At 46.3% G+C, this 24,185-nt stretch overlaps 1 protein-coding gene across 2 annotated transcripts; it reads right to left on the bottom strand.

The window, feature by feature from the left end:
* Positions 1-2,924: 2,924 nt before the first annotated feature.
* On the bottom strand, positions 2,925-22,874 carry GATA3 (GATA binding protein 3). 2 transcript variants are annotated; one of them, XM_064421731.1, is made up of 5 exons: positions 22,424-22,874; positions 18,952-19,488; positions 15,901-16,046; positions 10,417-10,542; positions 2,925-4,643 (listed from the first exon to the last, which is right to left on the bottom strand). In XM_064421731.1, exons 1-5 carry the CDS (start codon positions 22,662-22,664, stop codon positions 4,359-4,361), a joined length of 1,335 nt encoding a protein of 444 aa, XP_064277801.1. In that variant the 5' UTR covers positions 22,665-22,874; the 3' UTR covers positions 2,925-4,358. The 2 variants fall into 2 exon arrangements, with proteins under 2 accessions (XP_064277801.1, XP_064277802.1); XM_064421732.1 differs by having other exon boundaries at positions 15,901-16,043.
* Between the last annotated feature and the right edge of the window lie 1,311 nt (positions 22,875-24,185).

The following is a 24,185-nucleotide window of genomic DNA, read 5'->3' as shown; positions in this document are numbered from 1 at the left end:
TCAATATCACAACAGCTGTGTGCACTGTGTGTACCACTAAGGGAACAGTAGAGCTAAAACATTAACTGAGATCCTGGTAATCTTAGAATATCCTGAGTTGGAGGGGACCCACAAGAATCATTGAGCCCAACCCCTGGCTCTGCACAGGACAGCCCCAGGAGTCACAGCCTGTGCTTTGAGGGCATTGTTCAAACACTCCTTGAACTCTGTCAGGGTTGGTGCTGTGACCACTTCCCCAGGGAAGCTGTTCCAGTGCCCAAACACCCTCTGAGTAAAGAACCTTTTCCTGATATCCATCCTAAACCTGCCTGACTCAGCTTCAGGCCATGCCCCCAGGTCACCAGAGAGGAGACATCAGTTCCTGCCACTGCACATCCCCTTTGGGTGAGGAAGCTGTGCACTGCTATGAGGTCTCTCCTCAGCCTCCTGGGTAAATCAAGGTGAGAAGGTTGAAAATAATACAAAGGACGTCTTGATTCAAGTCTCATTGCATTACTCATTAGGAATCTTTCCACTGAGTTCCATGGAGTTTTTGCTTGAAGTAAAAAGTAACTGCAACAGACACAGCAGCACAGCAGCTATTACTCACTCAAATTCCCAAAAGGAATTTTGCCTGCAAAAAGACCACAAGATCTGACCCCACTAATGACTTCCATGGTGTTTTCTGTACAATATAGATTACCAAAATGGAGCCATGACTCAGAGGGTTTTTCTGCTCCAACCTGCCCATCATCAGCTCTTCCCTGCAATTTCAAAGCAATAAAGAAAGGCAGAGTGGCCATTCACAAGGTGTTTGCCCAAGAACAACAGCTCTCAGCCTGTTCTGTAAACCAGATTTTAGTCATCAGAGGGAAGAAAAGAAGGAATAAAAGTCCACCCAAGCAAACAAAACAAAGCAAATGTAAAGCATAATCAAAAACACACAAACAAAACCCTTCAAGACATTAAAATTTTCTCAAAGAGAATACAATTTAAAAAAATTAATTGAGAAATTGATAGAACACTAAAGTTACTTTAGCATCTTATGTGGTAGTTGGGGGGTGTGATCTTAGGGATTCTGTTCATCCTCCTCCTGACACTGAAATATAAGATAATTGATGTAAGAAGTCTCTAGACAAAATGTATATACTTCCTAGAGTATATGCAGACAGAGTGTCTCCATTTGTGTCCTTTACAGGATGCTCATTCTCTGGGCTGGCCCCAATCCTGCTTCATTTCACTCAATGCCCCTAAGACCTGTGAAACAACATCAGAAGGAAACTGCAAGAAGGTATTTCAAGAACTTTTGAGGAAAAAAGAGTTAGAGAGAGAAACTCAGGAGCCAGTTCCATCTAAAGCAAATGGAAAAAAAAAAACCACAATAACTGCTGACTGCAAAATTTCACCATGCAAATCCTCCTCTAATTTTTGCCATTGCTGAGGTCCTTGAATCAATATTTTAGTCTAACTGCAATCTGCTGATGAGCGAAAGGAGGGAAAGGTTGTAGCATTGCGAATTAAAAAATAATAATCTCTCAAGCTTAATATCAGCAAAGATGATTATTTCCTTTGATTTGTCAGGCTAATTGAAAATAGCTTTATAGTTCACAGATGATTAATTAGGAGCCAACAAGATCTCCATTTGCATCTTGGTAATTCTTCACTCTGTTTTATTTCGACATTTAGTCTTTATGCTTAAAATATTCATTGAGAAAGCAGAAAGGTGATTAACATAAGATTTTAAATGTGTACCATTTGTTCTGATTTTTTTTACACATTTTTGTCAACAGAGAAGAAAGGAGAGACTATACAACATTACAAAATGATTACTGCCTGTTCCGCTTCCATCTGCCAAATCCTCCTTTATGGCAGATATGCTTTAACCAGGTTCATTTCAAATGAAAGTCAACCCTCTGCCCCTCCTCCCCATTCCCAAATCACCAACTATCTGACCTCTGTATAATCATCCTGAAAGTTTTAAAGTGTTTTATTCCTTGCATGCAGCACCCTCCCTGGTGTGAACCATCCTGCAGCAGATTAGACCGTGCCACTGTTACCCCTCCCTCCAGAGAAAGTGGGTTCAAACAGCTGTGACAGATGTGATGATATTTTTCCATCCACCTGGCACTAAAAGGCAGTGGTACACATAATTCTGGGTGAAATATTTCACTCAGCATTAAAAATATAAAAATAATTTGCAGGTCACGTCTGTTGAGGTTTTTTACATTTGGGGGTTGTATTTTTGTTTGGGATTTTTCAAGCATTTTCTCACAGTCTTGGTAACCTCTGTCTTATCACACTGCGCTTAAATCTCCAGCAAATGGAGTGGTTTGATAAGACGTTTAACCCTTCATTTGGAAGGTGGATTCCCAACCCTTGTAGTAGCATAAAGAAGCTGGATGAGTAAACTCTGAAAACTAAAAGAAGGATGGATTCCTAAGGATTAAACCACCAGAAATGAAACAATCAGAGCCAAACTCTGCTTTATCAATACTAATATTAATTAAAGTTGCACTGTTTCAAAGAGAGTTCTTGCAGGACTGGACTGGCTAATGGCCTTTGAATTTTTGTGAATTTTCTCTCTCATCAAACCCAGCCTTTCAAGATGGATTCTGTCCGTTCCCCCAAGAGAAGGGCAGATCTGATCCATCCTGATTTCACATCAAGATCTCAGCTGTCACTTGTTTGATCTATCACTGAGTACCCCATGAGACACAGCTTTTCCAGCTCCTGTCCACAACCTTTGCTTTTTTCAAAAGCAGCCTGATCATAAGGACCCTGCTGTACCTTTGCACTTATCCCAGCCCCAAATTGTCCTCAACACCAGTTTGGTCATGGTTGCCCGAGACCCAAAGGGACCCATCCCACCTGGGAGCCCGAAACCACGCAGGGGCAGCAGCTGGGCTGCAATTCAAGGGACAGGGAGCACACACCGGACAGTGGGGTTACACTAACATGCAGTCCATTTATTTTTTGAGGGTTTTTTTCCTTTGTTCTGTGATTTATCTTTTTTTTTTTTTTATCAAGCCACTGCAAACATTGCTTTGGCTGTCAGCATGAGCGCAGAGACAGACATTCCCGTACCCGTGGTAACTATGTCATAAATACCATCCAAACAAATGCTAAGAAAAATTAATAAAGAAAGAAAAATGTTTCTTTTCCCACCCCCAAGCACAAAACACTGTTAAGTCAACAGAATTTAATCTAGTTTATTCTCCAAAAAAAAAAAAGAGGAAAAAATATGAAAACAAAACAAAACAAAAAAAAAAGAGCAGGTCTTATCACTAGCAGTAAATAAATTTGTACAACCATTCAGTCTGTATAATAGGATGAAATAAATCTACATCTTTCTTATTTTGGTGTGTTGAATTATACATACAAACAACAATTACAGGAACTTGTTCACAATGCGTATAGACCTGGAGAATGGCTATCTGAAACCCCCTTGTTGGCAATGTCCGCATGTTAACACTGATTGCCTGACACCATTGGTACTTCCTATGCAAAGGGCCCATGGCCCAGAATGAATGATCTCCCTACAGCTTTTATTTATTTAGTTATTTAGTTAGTTAGTTAGTTAATGCATCATCAAAACCGTTCTAGCCAGCCCCCTCCCCCTCCCCGGAAATGAAAAAAAAAAAAAGAAACCAAAATAAAAACCAACCGAAAAAAAACCAAAATAAAAATAAAATAAAAGGAGAAGACATGACTGGCAGTTGGTCCATTTGTTCATAAGACCGCGTTTCCTCTTGGTCTGCATTGTTTGTTTTTCTGGTTTTTAAATTGTCCTCCCATCTTCTTTTTTTTTTTTTCTTTTCCTTTAAAAAAAATCTCTCGGAGTCCTTCATGCCTTTTTCTTTACAGCTCCTCAGATGCAATAAAGTCTTCCTCAAATGTACAGTATTTCTTACAATATAAGTTATATGCAATGTTCAGCGTTTTTTATTTTATTTTATTTTATTTTTTCACAGCACTAGAGATCCTGTCCAATAGGGAATGCAAGTTCTGAATGGCTTATTCACAAATGGTATCCAGATTCAGTGGGTAAGAATACATAGACGCCATAGTGAGTTCCTTTAAAAAGTGGCAAACATCACTTTTTTAAAACTTTTTTTTTACTCTTTTTTTGCTTTTTTTCTTTTTTTTTCCTTTTTTGTGCTTTTTGTAGTTTTTTTCTGCATTTTTATTTTTTTCTCTCTCTCTCTCTTACGCCTTCAAATAACCTTTTTTTTTTTAATTTTTTTTAATTCTTTTTTTTTTTTCCCTCTCCCATTTGATTCGGGACGTCAGACCCATAACCACACGCCTGCAAAAATGCAAGTAGTATATAAAGTAAATCTCATTTTGAGACTGTAAGCATTCAGCAGGGGAGTCTCTTGCTAACCCATGGCAGTGACCATGCTGGAGGGGTGGTGAGGTCCGAAGGAGAGGCTGGATGGAGGATGCATCGGTGTCGGTGTGGTCAGCATGTGGCTGGAGTGACTGAAGGGTGAAATGTGGCTGATGGAGGACATGTGTCTGGAGAGGGCGGCGGGGTTAAAGGAGCTGCTCTTGGGAAAGTCTTCGAGGTTGTCATGGACCTTTTTGCACTTTTTGGATTTGCTAGACATCTTTCGGTTTCTGGTCTGAATTCCTTCTTTCTTCATAGTCAGGGGTCTGTTAATCTAAACAAAAATCAATTATTTTTTTGTGCTTCCATCCCTTCTCCCCAAATCACCATAGGATCCGTGTACCCCATGCCCCAGCCCAGGAGGACCAGCTGGTCACAGTCCCCCTCCTCCCCTGCACCCAGCCTCTCCATTTCCATCCCAAAATTCAGATCCCTCCAGGAAATCCCAAGCTCAGTTGAAATTTCTGAAGACAAGACGACAGAAAATTGCTGGCAGAGCCACACAGGAGCAAAACATACCCGAATAATTCACAGCAGCTGAAAAATTTCAACTATCTGCACATTAGGTAATTGCATTGTGTTTAGGTATGAAACCAATCATTACCTCCTGGAAATATTCCCCACAGACACCGTCTCACCCTGAGGCTTCCTGTCTGATCTAAAACCATTAGCAGCAAGAGCTGCTGGGATTTCAGTGCTGTGAGGGGTCTCAGGCTTTCACAGCTCCATTAGGAAACTGGGCAACTCTCCACAAAAGGGAAGGGGGTTTTGTTTTATTTTTCTTCTTTCAAAAGATTTTGCTCTGATCATCCTTTCTGATTTTCTTTAGCTAATCTGATTTTATTTCTAAAGGCTTCCAGGTTTTTTTAGGGAGGCTGAAGCAGGTATCTGTGCTGACCAGCAATGCATTTTCTACATGTATACAAACTTATCTGTAGGGAAAATAAACATTAAATTCTCCTCCTGAAACTACACAGCAGAAATTATCATCCATCAGGGTTAGGAAATGGTAGCAAAAGATCTGTTGTACACCCTGTAAGAAACTCTTATTATTCTTATTACTTGAGGCTGTCCTGTGCAGCGCCAGGGGTTGGACTTTGATGATTCTAGTGGATCTCTTCCAACTCACAGTATTCCATGATTTTATCATTCTATACTGCACAGACAGCCAGCATCACATTATGTACTAGCACAGGTGACATGAAACTTCACAAACCACACTTTATGCCTCCAATGTCCCTAAACAACCTTAAAATCCAGGCTTGATAATGTAAATGGGTCTTGCTCTGGCTCCTCTGCAGGATTTCACCTATAGCAGAAGGCAGCAAATCACTCTGAGGCTGAACCATTTTTCATAATAAATGCGAGCACATGATGGTGCTGATGGATATTCTGCAAAAGGGAGAAAAAATGGATCCACTGTCCACCAGGATCTGTGAAGGACAATGAAAAGGTGTCCCTGCAAAGATTCTGAGCAACTCTTTGTCCATAAGACCTTAAATCAGCACAAGGAACAAAGCATTCCCTTCATCCAGATCACAGCAAAGTTTCACTTGTTGCTCCTCAGCCCCTTTCTGCTCCCTTTTCACAGCATGAGAATCATTCCTGGATTGATTTCTCTCCCCAGGGAGGCCAGGATAAAATAGCTCCCTGTTACATGCAAAGATGGAATTATGGGGAAAGGAAGGACCAGGCTCATCTCTGGTTTTGGCATCCCAGAGTTTGTCATTCCAGTCTGGATTTGTGACCCCAGGCTCTTTTTACCAGCAGTGACAAGATGAAGATGAAGCGAGTGACAAGAGATGAAGAGAGCAGCCCTGCTTGCCAACAGTTAAAGGTAGGAAGGAAGAATCTGCCCATGATCAGCCCAACAACAGCCCTGCAGCAGCAGCAAGCAAAATTTAAAATGTCGTGGGTTCCAAACACAACACAACCCACTTCCCTGGCTTTCTGTCCTCACTGAGGGAATGAGGATGCACACACAAGGATGGTCCTTTGCTCCAGACTCAGACTGGAAAGCTTTGCCTGGCCTGTTTTAAGTTTTTAACAGGGATGTGTTGCCCAGGTTCAAAGCCAGGGAGAAGCCCCAGGTGAGCCCCACCACGCAGAAGCATCAAAGGAGGCCAGGAAGTGCCAATCCCTGGCAAATCCAGCTCAGATTTGGGGAGGCACACACAGCCCCTGCCCCACCAGCTTCAAATGAGGGTCTGTATCACAACGCAAAGGCTCAGGGGCAGCCAGAACCAATTTCCAGTTGAAGCAGCAAAGTTGCAAGCTTGGGAGCTGGTTGTGGCAAAGTGACATCAGCCTGGTGGTGGGACTGGGGCTGTTCTGGGTCTTGGAACAAGCACAGGCTCCTGAACTTTGTGGGTATCATATCCCACAGGACAGTGAACACTTCCCCAAAGCAACATCTCTCCTGTTTTGTTCAATCTCTAAGAACAGGATGGCCCAGGCCATGATTTGACATGAAACTCGAGCATGGGAACACCAGCTCTGTGTCACCAGGATGGTGACAAAGCCATGGCCAGCCCACAGCTGGGGTCAGAGCTGCCATGCAAGCTGTTGGCTGGCCACATCATCCCAGTGTAAATGGTCTCACACTCTGAGCAGGTAACTAAGCCAGGAGCCAAGCAGATAAAGACTCAGATAAATGTCAGGAACCAGCACAATCAAAGCAGCAAGCTGGAAATTTTTTCCAGTGACTTCAAAGACCAGTCACAGCAGGGTAAAAGAGGTCCCCAATACATCAAAGCCAAGGACCCATCTCTGTTTCTGGGGTAGAGAAATTAAAAACCCGGAGGGAAGACCTTCTCCGTGAAAATTCATTCTGATAAAAATGACAAACACATGCTAAATTAAAATTAAACCAGCCCAACGCATGTATATGAAATTCATTAATTTCAGATGGAGCAAATTAATTATGGGCAGGAATTATGCTCTTTGTTTTATCATATGCAAAATACTGACTGCTCTGCTCTCGGGACACATAGGCCTGCTTTAGGGTATTGAAAAAGGGGCCTTTTCTGATTAATTTTACCAAAAATAATGGCAATCACTCACTTCTATGGGCCCAGGCCCGTCTGCTGTACACCTCCAGCAAGGTACACTCCCACCCATCCCTGAAGTGTGCAAAGGCTCATCCCACTTCTAAGGACTAAAATAGCAAGGATGAGAACCTCATATTCAACAGATGAAATCCAAGGGAAAGTCTTAACCATTTTAGGTCTGATCTTGCTCTGACTGAAGACAATGGGATTTTGCCATTGACCTCAATAAGGTCCTGTCACTGAAGTGGATTTATCCTTCAGACATAGTCATTACAACGTTGGGTTAATCTTCCAGGCTGGCTGTATCTTAGAAAGCACTCTGGGATGCCACGGGATGAAAGGCGCCGTATCAATGTGAAATATTAGTCATTGTTAATACTGGTGTTAATGGAGCCGGCTCTTGTTGAAGTCAGTGGGAGGAATGCCAACAGTTTCACTAAATGCACCCCAAGACTATTATGATTATTGCTTATATCCTACTGACAAATGGGTTTGCTTAAGCTGTGGGAATCAACAGTAAAACAAACTGATATAGCTCCATGAAAAAATTAACACCATGGAAAAAAATTCGCCTTTTCACTGCAATTGTTCCCAGTGTGGACATAAAATCTGAGGAAGTTTCAACTGCAGATCAATCCATTAAAATAGCCTAATGATGTTAAGGTCCCAGAAAATTTCATTAAACCCAAAGAAAAGAAAAAACGGGGAGGGGGGTGGATAAAACAGCAGAGAGGAATTTGCTACAGCCTAGCCTGAAACAGGGTTAAGTCAACTTCCAAGCATCCAAAGACCTTTCACGGGCACTGGCACAACACCCATGCTGACAGCTGCTTGGGAAGGACACGCTACAATCAGCCTCTCTATTTCTGACTCCTCTCCTGATGGAAATCAGGAGATAATATACACACAGGGAGCAGGACCACACGTCTCACCACAGCCATAACTAAATACTTAAGTAAATACTTTACTAAATACTAAATACACTTTAAGAATTTTTTATAAAAGGATCTACCCACTCATATCTAGGTTTTAGTATCCTGGTTATTTTGCTGCACACGGGAGCTCAGTCCTCTGGGGGTTTCATTTAAGCAGAATCCATTAATGGCGTTGCTCATAAGGCAAGATACTACTTGACTTTGGTAAGTAGCTATGCTGAGCTTTTAAGCAGCTGTTGGAGTTTTTAATGAATATGAAAATGGTTCCAATGTGCTCAAGGCCTGCCCCATGTCACAAATTTCACAGCTGGATCGGCGTTTCCCTAAACACTGGATCTAGAGGTCAATTCAGGCCAACTAGGTTTGCAGTGTTAGTGAAAAAAATAAAAGGATAAGCTCTTGCAGACACCTTTCTGAAGAACCTCAGCATTGAGACACCATTCTAAGCACTCCAGGAGGAGATTTCTCTGGTCAGATGTCTACAATGGAATCAGACACATCGTAACTCATCATCCTGCCATCTTTTGCAGGCATGGGGAGGACCTATTCAAGGGTAGAAGTCATCCCACTGAAACACAAACATCCACCAGCACCAGCTGAAAAGAGCCTGTTTTCTTCAACGGGTTTTGCTGGCTACAGGAGGAGCAGCTCCTTGAGGTTTCCCAAACTAAATGATTTAAGTCCTACCACTGGTGGCTCCAAGGCTAAAATGGAAACAGAGCACAAGCATGTATCCCCTGCTCAGCGAAGCTGTCTGACCTTGATCCCTTCTTGCCAAGGAAATAGAAAACAGAATATTTTCTCATGATATTCTGAGAGTTTTCACTCTGGGTCCAGCCCAGTGTGTTTGCAGTGATCACACTGAGAGTTTGATGACAAGCTTTACTTGCTACATGAGACTCAAAGCGTGCTGAGACACCTGCCCACTAAAAGGTAAACACATTTTCCTTTTTTCCAAGAGAGATGCCTCCCATGAAACAGGTGAAAAATTAGCCTGGTTGTTTGTTGGGTTTTTTTTTCTACTTAAGCCAAACTTGTTTACTCATCCTAAGAAACCAAACAGTTTGAAATAACAAATGGAAGAGACTGAGATACCACAAGGGTTGGATGCCCCATGAAACCCGATATGTCTTTGATGTGTTTCCATGGGTGGACATAAGGGCAAAACATAGCCCCAGATTTCCAAATCAAACACAGAGCAATCAACCACTAGTGGAAAAAAATATATCAAAGCAGAGACATTGGAAGTCTTTTCCTTCTTTTGACATAATAATTATTCTAATGCCACAAGTGGAATGAGAGGAACAGGAGTAGCCTTTAGTCTCCTTTATTAGCAGTATTATTCAGTAGAGGACTTTTCAGGTCCCTTAGCTCTTTCCCTGGGGCACATATCCCTCGTTCCTGCAAGCTGGCTTTGCATGGAGATATTAGATTAAATCTGCCAGCCATTTCATTTCATTTCATTTCTCCTTCCCTTCCATGACAGATGCTTTGAAATTCACATCACAGGTTGAACACACTCTGCAACCCGCTAACTAAATCAAGTCCTTTTTTGGTTTGGGACTCATTTGCATCGACCAGCACAAACACAGGGCCTAAATAAATCATCTTTGGGGAGAGGACAAAGGCAGCCACAAACCCAAGAATGATCTAAATAGTTTCTGGCACATATTTCTTTTTTTCCAGAGTTTATATTTGCTGGAGGAACCAAGCTATGCATAGAAGGGATATTGGCTTGCAGGACAGCATGTTGTCTTTTCCAACTCTCTGAGCCCAATCAGCAGCAGATAATGTCTCTCTGTGTTGACCCACCCCTCCTTTCTTGGCTCAGGCAAGGAAAAGCTCTAATATTATCCATGGACAGCCTTGTTTTATACCTCCCCAAGTTGGATAGGCTACGTTTGAAAGGCTGACAACTCATCGCTCCAAACCCCAAGGTCCCCAAAGGGATAACAGAGGTCTCAGCACCACCTGAGACTGGAAATCCTCAAGTTAAGGAAGAGTTTGGATCATTGAGCACCAGAGCTGAGGCCCCATTATTGAGTATTACAGTCACACTTACATTGTGCAGCTTGTAGTAGAGCCCACAGGCGTTACAGACGGGATCACCGTTGGCATTTCTCCTCCACAGGGTGGTAGTGGTGGTCTGACAGTTTGCACAGGACGTGCCCGCCCTCCTGGCTGCAGACTGTGGGAAGGAGGGAAAGAGAAGGAGAGGAAGAGAAAAACACCAGTGTTAAAAAAAAAAAATGCAATCAGCAAAATTTCTGAGAAAGAAAACATCAACCCTGCAAGACTGACGCACATCAGCAGAGGCCTCCAGAAACTGACTTGTGAGAACAAATAATAATTGTGAAAAAAAATCCCCAAGGTACTTTAATCCCAAATTATATGTGAACTGAATCAGGTGCCAAAGGGCATCCTAAAAGTGAGTGCTAAACCTCTGATAGAACTCATCAAAATTAGCAGCTCTGGCACAGCCCATTCCAGAGGGGAAAATGTTATTTAAATGCCAACATGTCTTTCCATCTTAATTCTCCCAGACCCCCCAGGGGTCTAATTCTGCAGTCAGGGCCTGAACTGACAATTGCTGGAGTCGAGGGCGTGAGTCACTCCAGCTCCAGTGAGCTCCGGGTGAGACCAGGGTGGGCAGCTGCTCGCCGGGCCCGACCGCAAGCGCAGCCCGGTCCCGTAAACTCAGCTCAGCTTCAAAGGAGACAGGCTCCAGATCGGAAATAACACTGTGGCAAAGAGCAAGAATCCCAACTTTTTAATTACACCCTTTTCTCAGCCCAAACCTTCATGTTTATTTAAAGATTGGTAACAAGCCTGAAAGAAGAATTTACCATTTCATAAAGAGGTAGGAACAAGAAAAAAAATCTACGTGGCAAAGTGTATACAGAAGCTTTTTTTGTTAGCTGTGATAATGACTTAGCAAAGTCAAATTTAGTAAAGTTGCTTTCTTTCGCATGCATAAATTCGTACTTATCATTTAAAAACTGTAACTCTAGCAAACAAATTGTCCTTTTGCCTCTGAAGGAGGAACAGGAGCTTTCAGACTGCTGTGTGAGCGCGTATGCATGCTTGCGTGTGTGCAAATGCCTAAAGCTCCTAAAAAAAAAGACCTTTAGATCCCCATCCTATCTATTCTTCATCAATATGACATGGTCCCAGAGCTCTGATTTCATCCCGATGCGTTGCTTTCAATGGAACTGCTCATGTGCTTAAAGTTAAAACATGTGCTTAAGCGATTTGCCAGATCATAGCAATGCTTGGCACCTTGCAGAACTGAGCCTTTAATGCTCTCTTTTGTGCTCTTACTGTTTCAAATTTACCCCTCACCCCACACAGCCGCACACTGTAGCACATCCAACATTGAAAAAAAAAAAAAAAGAAAGAAAATACCACATCTTTGGATACCGTACAACAAACCCAAAATGCAAACATGGACACTGGCACAGCCTTAGCGTTAATACCAACTCTTGTTAGGTCATGTTGCAATTTTAATCATAATTGAATGCGGCGTAGGTGGAGAGAGGACGGGTTGGTTTTGCTTTAGATAGGGGAGGATTTTTTTTTCTTTTAATTAGACAAAAAGGACTGTCTAAAAAATAAATAAGACAATGCCCATGAGTACTAGGAAGCATCACAGAGTGGCTGATCCGAAAGCGAGTGGCTCTCTCAGGCTGCCCGTAGGGACAGTTCCATTTTGCCTGACCATAAACCACTGTGAACCAAGCCAGTCCCAAGGAGGCCTTTAGCTGACTTCTCTGTGCTGGTGACCAGCAGGAGTTGGGGACTTGAAAAAATCCCAGGGCCAGCAGAGAAGACGAAACATCCCACCGTGAAGAGCAGAGCCCCGAACTGATGCACGCACACCTCCTGACCACGCCATGGACCCAAACTGGGCTCCCTTCAAAATCTCCAGGATAATGAAATAGTGAATCTGTTCCAAAGGCAGCATGGAGACAACAGCTTGCGCAGCCAGGTTCTCACTAAAGAGCTGGAGAAGAGTCTGCAGCTCTCTGCCCCCCAATTCCTGACATTCGGCGCTCATGGCTTGGAGGGGCACGAGGCTGGATTGAGTCTCTTGGTGGCAGCTTTGCCTTTATCAGACCCAAAAATCAAGCCTAAGGAAATTTCTAAAAACCAGTGATATTTGGCTCAGCCCACACAGGGGAAACATCCCCTTTGAAGATATTTGGGGTTTCTACACAGCGCTCGCCGTAATTTCTCTTACGGCAAGCGCGTTCAAAAGACACGCCTGGTCACCACCTCGCTGCCTTCAAACAAATTCTGACATTAAATAAGCAAATAAATCACAACATCTACTGTCTTCTCTTAAACTATTTCCAACTACTGTGTTTCACTTGCAAAAATTCAGCATCATTAGCTGAGTATTTTAAGCTCTTTCGGTCCCAGGGTGCACCTTTTATGCTGTACCAACTTCTACCGGAGACAGAGGCAGCGGGCAGGAAACAATGAATAATAACACTATTGTAAAGCTCCAGCAATGGCATCCACTGACGCTAATCAACGACTCAGGGCCTCGCCGTGGCAGTAATGGGATGACTAATTAGCTGCCCCATATCATCTATAGGACCACAGCTGCCAGTGAGCAAAGGCACAACTTCAGAAGCGCTAGCAGTGATGAAAAGGTGAAATTGAGGAGGTTGGAGGAACCAAGTACTAATAAAGATGCTTAATTAAGGGGCATTTTCAGTGTCTGCATTTACCCACAAAGCTCCAAGCATCATTTTCCTAAAATAATATTGCATGTGCATGGGCCTGCTGAGAAATTGGCTATAATCCTTCCAAAACCAGCTTGGCTTGACTTGGAAACGGAGAGTTCTCCCTCTGCATGGGCAGGGAATGGGAGAAAAAACTAAAGAAAGATTTTATTTCAGCAGCGGTGGGGCTGCCACTGCCTGTGACAGGAACAGGAATGACCTCCAGGAGGGCTGAAGATTTTTTAGGCAGTGATAGTGTGGTACCACCTGCCTGTTCTTGATTCCCCTGCCAACATCTCCAAATCTTTCACCTTCCCTCTCAAGATGAAGTAGAGCTGTCTGAGCCCCCTTGGCCAGCGAGACTTCATCCCTGTCACCTAAAGGACACCCTCACAAACACACCCATTGAATTTAACAAGGCTTGGGCTGGGTTCTCAGCATCTAAGAATTTCTTTGCCTCCTCTCTCCCACCCATCAAATCCTATCATTAGTTTCAGGACAGCTGTGATCAGAGCCTATGAAACCAGCCCGAGGTCACGCAGGATCCTTGTGGCAGAGGGAAGGAGCTGGATCCCCACCCCGAGCCTCCGTCCACAGCCTTGCCCAGCCCGCCTGCCTTTACAGCAGGAGAGATCCAGTCAAGCCACAGCTACATGCACGTCCACATCCAGGCACAGAAAACGCAAGTGCAAGCCCAGCTCTGGTGCCTTCTGACTAAATTTTTTTTCCAGAGGTTAGCAAGGGAAATAAATATAGGTGCAAACAACATTAGGGATGTTTGTCTTTTTTTTTCTTTTTCCCAGGCAGTGCAGGAGGGTGGAGGGTGGTGGGGTGAGGGAAGTAGAAAAATCAAATTTCACATTTAGCAAAGGTCGCATTTAAAGAAGGGGAACTTTTTGTGACTTTAACTAAAATGCCCAAAGATTGGAGCGATAACGCAAGACAAGGTCTCTCTTTACTTCTTCTCTTTCTTCCTCTTTTTTTTTTCCCCCAAGAATGACCTTTTACTATGTATTTATTTATATAGTTCATTTTACATGTGCCGGGCTCAGGGTGACTCGGGACATTCTTTCGTGGTTCCATCAGACACTTTTTGAAAACTCTCCCCCTCTTTCCAGCCGCTTTCCTATTCTGCCTCCCCCTCTGCTTGTTTGGATACGCTCAAGCTCCTGTGTGTTTGGACTGGGGAAACGGAGCTGTTGTTTAGGAGTTATCTCCAGGGCTCAGATATCCGGCAGCTTTTTCCTAGGAAGTTAACTTTACACATAGAGAGAGAACGAGGAAAAAAAAAATAAAGAAAACGAGGGCTGTGTGTTTAAGACAGAAGGGCCAGGGGGGAGGAGGAGAAGAGAACAAGAGAGCTGCCCAAAAAAAATCAAAATTCCAGCCTGTACTTCCCTCCCTAGAAAGCTTTTCCTCTTTTCTAACAAGGCTATGAAAGATGAGAGAGACAAACATTTTCCTATACGGGAAAAGCCCGTATAGGAGGGCACGGAGAGGTTTCACACGCCGGAAGTTTGGCGGGGTAGAGGAGCAAACCCACATCTTCCCCAAAACTCACACAGCCAGACAGACAGAGCTATTCCTGGTGCCCTTCACAGCATAGCCCTTCCTGGGAATGTACCCTGCAAATGCTTCCCAGAGCCAGAGGGGACAAAGCTGATACAACTTTATGGGTGTCTCAGAGGTGAGGAAGCTGATCCCAACCTAAGAGCTGCGAGCACCTTCGACAGGAACACGAATGAGCCAGCCCTGTCCTGCCTGGGGGGTCTGGCCATAGCGGGCACAAGCCTCACCAAACTGGCCAGATCCATCCATCAGCTCAGAAATTCCTCAGAGAGGCAAAACGCACTTTTCCTCCATATTTTGAGCAGCCCCCAGGAGCCTTTCCCTGTCTTTAATCCTGACAAAACCAAACGTGCTTCGATTCGAAACATTCAATAACTTCCCAAGCAGGGACCATAATTTTTTCCCCCACTTGATATATTTTTTCCCCTTGTGGTCTGCCTGATTATTTGCCAAATACACTTTAACACATTTATTAGCCATGCCCACAGCTTCCAGACCTTTTTGTGGCTTCCAGGGAAATGCATGAACAGATCGCTGGGGATGCTGTAACGTATTGCCTGTGCTTAGAACAGTCACCAGTCTAGTAACTATTATTTCAAACATTTACCCACACATTTCATCTTCTTCCAATTTCTGTAGCCTGGGCACACTCTTGGCTTTGCACGCTCACGATCCTCTCTGCCTTGTGTCCTTGTGGCACCATATGAGACCCAGTTGGCACAGACATAAATGACCACACAAGGTACCAGTGGCACCTGATGGTTCCAGCTCTTTGCAGGACCAGAGACACTCCAGTGACACCTGGGATCCAGTTTGGGTCCCTTCTCCATAACACCACCAGTCAAGGGGGATAGAGACACATCAAAGAGTGGAGGGCAGGAGTTTGGAGAGCCCAGGAGAAATCCTGTATTCCTGATAATCTCTTTGGCCACTAGGAAATTATTGTCCTGCCCTTAGGCCCTGGAAAATGTCACTGTCCTCTGGTCACCACCCAGAAGCACCGTGTGGAGTTGAAAACTCCCTTCTGGTTTGCAAGAAGCCCTGGATCGATCTTGATTTTTAAGCCTGTTTTGCATTTTGCAAGAGGTGAGGCAGCTGGTCCCATCTCTCCAAGCATCCCTCCCTCCCAGCCCTCGGACACAGTGGGACCAGTGGGAGCTGGCTGAGGTTCCCTGTCCATCCCGAGCTGCAGACAGGAAGCAAAAGCTGCAGAAGAAGAAGAAAGAATAAAACAGAAGGAGACTCACCAGTCTTCTCTTGGGTTTGATCAGGGGCCGGTTCTGCCCGTTCATTTTGTGGTAGAGTCCACAGGCGTTGCACAAATAGTGCCCAGTGCCGTCTCTTCTCCACAGAGGGGTTGAGGTAGCCCCACAATTTACACACTCCCTGCCTTCTGAAAACAAGAGAGAACATGGTTCACTTAGGGAAAGCAGAGATAAAAGGGGCCGGGGGAAGCCCCCCTCACCAAAAAACCCCACAACCTCCCCAGAGACCCAGCCATGCCGGACCCTGCCAGTCCCCCACAAGCTCAGGATTTCCAAAAAAGGGTCCAAAGCCACGACTGAACAATGTGCCTGGCACAGTCTGGTGGGCTCTGATCCTGTTCCTCTCCCCAGCACTGCTCCACAGGCAGCATCAGGCCTGTGTCCCAGCAGCAGGGAAGAGGGATGGTGACAATGACAACCCGAATGCCATGGTGGCTCAAAAGGCTCCCCAAAGAAGCTCTCACTCCTCCCACAGGTCCCTTTGGGGTAGTGAGAGGAGCTGACAATTTCCCCTCACCTTTGGATTAAGGGCTCCTACAACTCTGGAGACCCCATGTTTCCATAGGCACCAGAAAAACCTTGGCAGGCTTTGCAGGAAGCTTCCAGCCCTCTACACCCAAAATATTAGATACAGAATTTCAGTCCACGACCCCCTTTCTGATGTATATGAGGACCCCAGTGTCACTCCTTGAGCACTCTTCCAGCTCCCAGGGGCGTTCATGAGCCTTGGGGGACTCTTCCCCTGGCCTCAGGTCAAACCACACCAAAATAATCACAGACAACCCCCAAAACATCTCCCCAGCTCCAGCCAATACATAACAACTCCGACAATATCTGCTATTGATTAATTCGAAATTAAGCCTCCACCACCCAAAAGTTTCAGAAACCCCTTGGTTTTCCCACCACATCTGCAGCCTGATGGTCCATCCTGGCTATTTGGGACAGCAAACAGCCCCAAGCCTGCTTTGTAAGTTCTTTCACTCCTTCTCCTTCTTTTTGGGCACCTCTTTATCCTCTCTCTGGCTACTGCAGCAGAAGACTCCCCCAGCCCACCAGTTCCCATCTTGCAGGAGGGAACTGGGGGGGTGCAGACCCTGCCTCTCAGCTACTTTCAGAGGGGTTTCTTGTTGCGTCTTTGGTTTAGTGGGGAAAGTTTTTCTGTACCTAACATCAGTCGTGGCCCACCTGAGAGCAGTGGCAGACCTCAGCCGGGCAGAGCAGAGCAGAGCAGAGCAGAGCCAGCTCAGCACAGAGCCGGCTCCCCGCTGCCCCAGCCCGTGCTGCCTTCGAGCAAGAGGCATCCGTGCCCTAACCACAAACTGCAACCGTTTTTCCAGTGCATTCGCACCGAACCCCTCTTCTCTCACACCTCCCCAGCAACTACAACAACAAAAAAACACATTTGCAGCCGCTTCTCCCTCTTTTATCCTGCAGAATCACCCCCTTCCTCCTCTTTCTCCAGTTCTAACCCTCTTTGTCTGAGAGGTCCTAGCTTGCTAAGATCAACTTCTAAAGGTGAAATAAAAAAAAAAAAAAAAAGATAGAGAAAGAAAAAAAAATAAGGTGTTGCTGCTGGGGTTGGTTTATCACGAACCGCAGATGTCTTTCTAGAAGGTAAACAGAAAGTGGCAAAAGGAAAACAAGAGGAGAGGGTGGAGGGGGGCCGAGGCCGTTTGAAAATGCCGCGCAGGCGGTGGGTGCCCGGCGGGAGCTGCGGCTCGGCGGGCGCCGGGGGATGCTCAGCACCGCCCGGGGCCACAATGAACCGGTCCCTACCCCGGACACGGCGCCCGGTCCGTACTGGGGCCAGGCGGGGAGCCGGTCCCGTTAATACCCAGGTCGTTTTGTTCCCCTCCGGTTAAACGGGGCAGCCGCTCCCGGGCTGTTGGAGTCTCTGTCCCTCTCTTTTGTTTCACCCCATCTCTCTCTCTCTCTCCTGCTTTCATGTACAAAACATACAGGTCTGGGTTTTTTTGTCACTCTAACCGCATCCGGACTCTATTAAAGTTCCTGGCGCTGGATAAACAATGCAACTGTCGCGTGCAGCAGTCTGAAAATAATTGGATTAGCTCAAACATATCAGCTAAATAGAGACAGTCCCTGCTCAGACAGACAGAGTAAATGTCACCCTGGAAAAACCCTGAAAACTGATCTCATTCATGCCAGGCAACCCCGCAGCAGCCTCCTCGGAAAAACAAAATAGAGAAGAAAAAAAAGAAAAAAAAAACTAAAAGGGGGAAAAAGAGTTTTGACTAATCGCCTCTTCCTCTGCACACAAACACACTCCCCTCGGCTCACTCCCACCCCTCCGTGCACACGAACCCGGTCCAAGCCCGGCGTGCTCCGCCGTCGGGAGCCGGACCGCGCAGCCCCTCGCTCCCCGTTCCGCGGGCGCGCACAGAGCTGGGGCCCTCCGCTTCCCCCGGGAAAGGGGCCGGGGGGACACTTCTGGGGACTGTCCTTGCGGGTGACCCAAAGCCCCTGGCACGGAGCTGGCTGGGGCTGGGGGCTGCGTGGGCGAGCTCTCCGCAGCGCCCCGGGGAAAACCCTCCCCGCATCCCCGGGCGCCGCTTGGGAAGAGGCCCTGGGAAGAGCGAGGCGGGGGAAGTTGGCCGGGATTTAGCACCATTATTAAAATACAGAGAGATCACTACCAATGCTGCGGTTCCCTCGGTTTCGCTTCCTCCCCGGGAGCCGCAGCCGAGCGCACCGTGGGCGCTGGAGGGGCCGGGTCGCCCCCGGGACTGGAGCCCCGCGGCACCGGGTGGGTGCTTTGGGTTCCTGGGCCTGCTTCTATCCCCAGCCAGGGCTGGACAGGGGGGAATTTGGTTATAAACATAGCAGAGCAACCTGTGGGGAAGGTGAAGTGTCGTGTGCGTCCCCCACGAGGGCTTCAGCCCCTGCTGCTCATCACAGGGATGCTCGAGCACATGTCCCTGCGTGCGGGCTCAGCCCCATCCCTTTGTCCCCCACTTTTCCGCCCCTTCAGCTTCCTCTCCCGAGCAACGGGGATGAAGAAGCCAAAAGCCCTACCTGTGCTTGACCGTGCTTTTGGTCGCGATTTACACCCAAAGCCGGTTGGCGATCCTCCTAAGAGGCTACTGGGGGGAAAAAGTCCAGAGCCATATTCTGGGACATACGGTGGGTAGGTAGTGATGGGGTGATGAGCGGAGGAGGTGGCTCCTCCTAAAGAGGCCATGCTGCTCCGAGAGTGAGAGGACTCCAGCTTCATGGTATCGGCCAGGGACACCTGGTATTTGATGCATTCCTTCTCGTCCTGCCGGGTGGAGCCGGTGGAGCCGGGGGTGGAGATGGACGGATCCGGGGACACATCTTTAGGAGGGGTCGGCGGGAAGGTGAAGAGGTGCGGGCTGGAGTGGCCGGCGGATAAAGTGGAAGAGGAGGCGGGTGGGTAGACGGAAAGGGGTCCCGGTGAGCTGTGATGGATGGAGGTCTTGGAGAAGGGGCTGAGGTTCCAGGGGGAAGCGCTGTGGTGGCTGCTCAGCGCCTTGCTCCCGTCCAGCCAGGGCAGCGAGCCGTGCAGCAGCGGGGGACGGCACACCTGGCTCCCTGCTCGGAGAGAAAACACGGAGACACGTCGGTCACATCCCTCTGCCACCCCGGCAAAGCCCCCCGTGGGGGTCCCGGGACGTGCTTCCCCCACCACCACCCCTCGTCCTTCCCAAACAGATCAGCATGCGGGGGGAGCAAGGAAAATTACATCTGATGAGAAACCCCGTTCGTCATTAAAAATTAAATTTTAAAAGCTACAAGAGCGCGGGGTGGCAACTCCGGTCCTGTTGAGGAATGAGTTTTGGGGTCGGGACCCTCCAAGCAGGGTGCCAGCCCTGTGACACGGGATTTGGTGAGCTCTGCTTCACTCTCTCCGTTTTCCAGGCAATCCCACGAAGACTTTGAAGCAAAGATCCTGCGTGAAATTGCCAAGTCCCGACTGCAGAAATATTTTTTTTCCTTAGCTGGAAAATGATTTCCCGAACAGAGCCGTGAGCTATAAACCCTGGGAATTCTCTGGTCAAACGAAGAAGACCAGAAAATGCCCAGAGACATGACAATAACCTTTGCAACAGGGCTGATAAACTTTGCAAACCACTCAGTTTGTCTTTTCTTCTTCCACGAGACTGCACAGAAATGTCAGCTGGCTTTTTCGCGATGATATGGCACACGCAGAGGGTACCAACTGCCTCAAAAGAAACGCTCCATAACCTTTTTGTGACAAGGGACACTTCACTTGTCTTTTAAAATACAGACCTGGACTTTGTGGGGGGAAAAAAATCCACTAGATTTCTGCAGTCAAATCTTTTTCCCTTTGGTTATAAATGTTCCTAAGGGCTTGTACCTCATATTTTAAATTATTTTCGGCCCTTCCTAAACAAGTAGAAGAATACATCCTAAGAATTAAATCTATCCAAATCCACAGCAACTTGAGCGAATGGCTGTAAGATGGAAAACACAGTTATTCAATTGGAAGGGAGCAAGTTTGTGTCTGATGATAAAGCCCTGGAAAGTCTCTGACACCTAGAGATCTTTAACCTCTGTAGGCATTGTGATATGTGTATAGAGATTGCTAAACATACAGAAGGAGAGATGCAAACACAGACATATAGAGCCACAGATAGTTACAGGATGGACACATATGTTTGCATGGCGACCTCCTGTGTGTCTAGAAAAGCTCCAAACTGGTTTTCACCATACCAGGCACTCGTGAACAATACTGAAAGTCGCTGCTCAAAAGGAAGGGAAGGTGGGTTATACGAATAGAAAGGGTCAAGATTCATTATCTTCTCCAGGAAGTAGCATAGTAAATAATATTCAGGCTAGATCAGAGAGACCGCATTTCCACTTTCTGCTGATATATTGGGAAAAAAAAAAGAAATGAAAAGGGAAGAAAAGAAAGAAAGGACAAAGGCTGCTGATCCTTAAAAATAATTGTTTTAAAGGGACTAATAGCAGAACAATGCAGTTACTGAGCGGAGCCTAATGCAGGCTCGCACTCAACAAGTTGCTGAGGGCTGGGAGAGCCTCCTGAACCCGCTCGGCTCCATCTCCACTCCACTCATCCCATTTTCTCCATGATTTTGGGGTTATTTCCACTGCAAACCTTTAGATTTAGATTTTGCCAAGACAGAGATCACTGTCCGGCTTCACAAACCACCCTCTGTTCTTTTCCCTCCTTTTTTTAAATTTTTTTGTATTTCTTTCCTTATTTTTTAAACCATCCAGGTAAACTCCAGCTATAACTACTGAACCTCTCCACTTCTTCATAAAAGATGGCACCAAAGTGCTCATCCCTCCGTGGACCTGGGCCCCATCGGCCCCAGGTATTTCACCTCCCTTCTGAGAGCTGTGACCCAGGAACAAGATTCACGCTGTGGATTCACCTTCCTGCAGGACCCTCAGGACAACACACCAGGTCTGCTACCTAAATACACCACGGGCTGTATTTTTTTTTTTAGTTTCTTTCTTATTTTAAACCCACGCCACGGCGCTGCCCTGGGTATGTGTGCAAAACTTTCGTCCCAAGCCTAACAAGCTCACCAAGTGCGAATTAAAATAGCCCAAGCGTGAGGACAGCGGGGTCATTTTCACACCCCTGCTCCCCAGCTTGCTTTGCTTCCCCAGAGCAGCTTAATCGTGCAAAAACTAAACACAGTATGAAAACACTAGCTGTTAGCCTAATTAAAGAGAGGGGGGAGAAACCAGAGCGAAAGAGAAGGGGGCAAGAGGAAGAAGTGAAGAGGAAGATGAAAAAGAAAGAAATAGAAGGAAGGCGAGCAAGAGGAAAAGGAGAGAGAGGGGGGAGAGGGATGTGAGGTAAAAAGAGAGGATGAAAGAAAGTGAGAAAGAGAGGAGAAAGAGAGGAAGAAAGAGAGAGAAAGAGAGAGAATGAGAGGAATAAAGAGAGAGAGAGAGTAAGAATGAGAGGAAGAAAGGGAGAAAGAGAATAAGAGAATGAGAGAAAGAAAGGGAGAAAGAGAATAAAAGAATAAGAGAATGAGAGAAAGAAAGGGAGAAAGAAAATAAGAGAATGGGAGAGAGAAAGAAAGAGAGAAAGAGAGAAAGAGAGAAAGAGAGAAAGAAAGAGAGAAAGAGAGAAAGAGAGAAAGAGAGAAAGAGAGAAAGAGAGAAAGAAAGAGAGAAAGAAAGAGAGAAAGAGAGAAAGAGAGAAAGAGAGAAAGAGAGAAAGAAAGAGAGAAAGAAAGAAAGAGAGAAAGAAAGAGAGAAAGAAAGAGAGAAAGAAAGAAAGAAAGAGAGAAAGAAAGAAAGAAAGAAAGAAAGAAAGAAAGAAAGAAAGAAAGAAAGAAAGAAAGAAAGAAAGTTAATTAAAAAAAAAAAAAGAAAGTGAAAGAAAGAAAGGAAGGAAGCCTGAATTTTTATTTATTTCCAATACGCCAACCCCAAAATCCACCCGTGACGTAGCTTCCCCGCCGGCAGGAGAGGAGAGGGTCTGCCCGGCAGCAGCGGGGGGCCCGGCGGGGACACTCACCGTGGTGGGCCGTGGGGTACCGCTGCACCGTGGCTCTCACGGAGTTGCCGTAGTACGGCGGGACGGGGTTGCCTTGTCCGTCGATATTAAAAAGTACATCCACTTCCTCGGCGAGAGGATACTGCGTGGGGTCCATGTAGGTATGGCCAAGCGAGGGGTGATGCGAGTCCGGGTGCTGCCCATTGAGCACGGCCGGGTGGTGGTGGCTCACCCACCGCGGCTGGTCCGTGGAGACCTCCATCTTCCGCTGCTCTTCCTCCTCCTCCTCCTCCTCCTCCTCAGCAAGGCGCGGAGGGCTTGAGATGGGAGCGGGAGAGGCTGCCGGAGTTATGCAGCGCAGGGCGGGGAAAAAGTGCTCGGCGAGTTTTCTGGTTAGGTTTGGTTTAAAGCGGAGGGAGTAGGGGGGTTTGGTGATAAACGAGCGATTCCAAAAAAAAAAAAAAAAAAAAAAAAAAAAAAAAAAAAAAAGGGGGAAATGGGAAATAATAAAAATTAAAAGGGAGGGGAAAAAGGGAAAACAAGAAAAAATCTCGGGGGAAAAAATTTCTCTACGAAGAGAGATCCCCTCGTTTCTTCCGCTCTGTTGCAGATGTTTCTCTTCTTTGATCACCTGTAACGAGAAAGAGGAAAGGGAAGGAGCAGAGAGAGAGAGAGAGAGAGGCAGGGAGAGAAACGTACTTGAGAAGTTCTGAACTTTAGCACCTGACTTTTTAGGCAGGAGCAAACCCATCCCATCCCTCGGCAGCCATCCCTGGGAAGCGCCTGCTCTGCCCTGGACCCACCTCTCTCCCAGCGCCTCTTTCTCTTTCGCTCTCTCCCGGCTCGGAGCGCAGCCCAGCAGCTCCTGCCGCCCAGCTCTTACTTTTCCTTGGGTTTGAGGGTTTTTTGGCTTTTTTTCTTTTCTTTTTTTTTTTTTGGCCGTCGCGGTTGTTTGTTTATTTTTTTATTTGTTCCATTTGCGCCTGAGAAGCTCCAGTGGCTTAAGCCGGTGGGAACTTGTGCCATTCGCTGCTGCGCAGCCCAGAGTCACTTTGATTGCTCATTAATTATTATGCAACCGAGAAAGGGGGGAACGGGGGAAAAAGAGAAGGGAGGGAAGGGGTAAAGCGATGGGAGAAGAGAGTGGGGGTGAAAGGAACGGAGCGAGGAGAAAAGGAAGGTGGGGAGAGGGAGGAAAAAGAAAAATTTAAAAAGCGACAAGTTGCTCAAGAAATTCCGCACAAACCTTGGTGGAGAAGCAGTATGTGACCCAGGAGGGATGAAGCTGAAAGTGCTTGATCAGATCAGATTGTGCTCGCTCGCACTATTTTGTTTTCCCTACTTTTTTTTTCCTCCTCTCTCTCTCTCCCCCTTATTTTTTCTTTTTTTTCCCTTTCTTTTTTTTTTCTTTTTTTTTTCTTTTTTCTTTTTTTTTTTTTACAGGGAAGGCATTCTTTCTGAAAGGAGCAGGATGGCGCCAGCCGGCTCAGTGCTTACAGACAGCTGTGGCGAGACGCAACTTAAGGAGGTTCCAGTGTCACAAGCCCGGGGAGGCGGAGTCTCAGCAGGGACCGGCCGGGCGCTCCGGCCGCCCCCGCGCTGCCCCCGGCCACAAACTTCTCTTCGTGCCCCCTCCACACACCTCTTTTTTAAATTTATTTTTGACATTTTTCTCTTTCTTTTTTTTTTTTAAAGGGGGAAATTAAGTTTTCCCGCTGTCCCAGAAACCCAGAGAGTGGCCAGCCCGGAGAGATGGTGATTGGAGGGGATGGGGTGGATTCTC

This window comes from Passer domesticus, chromosome 5 (assembly GCF_036417665.1).
Source record: "Passer domesticus isolate bPasDom1 chromosome 5, bPasDom1.hap1, whole genome shotgun sequence".
Lineage (NCBI taxonomy): Eukaryota > Metazoa > Chordata > Aves > Passeriformes > Passeridae > Passer > Passer domesticus.
This window is presented reverse-complemented; position numbering and strand designations above follow the sequence as displayed.

Coding starts and splice junctions, on each gene's coding strand:
- GATA3 (XM_064421731.1), bottom strand. CDS start 22,664: ATGGAGGTCTCCACGGACCAGCCGCGGTGGGTGAGCCACCACCACCCG. Junction 19,489..22,423: donor GTACCCCACGGCCCACCACG/GTGAGTGTCCCC, acceptor CTCTCCGAGCAG/GGAGCCAGGTGTGCCGTCCC. Junction 4,644..10,416: donor TCTACTACAAGCTGCACAAT/GTAAGTGTGACT, acceptor ATTTTTGTTTAG/ATTAACAGACCCCTGACTAT.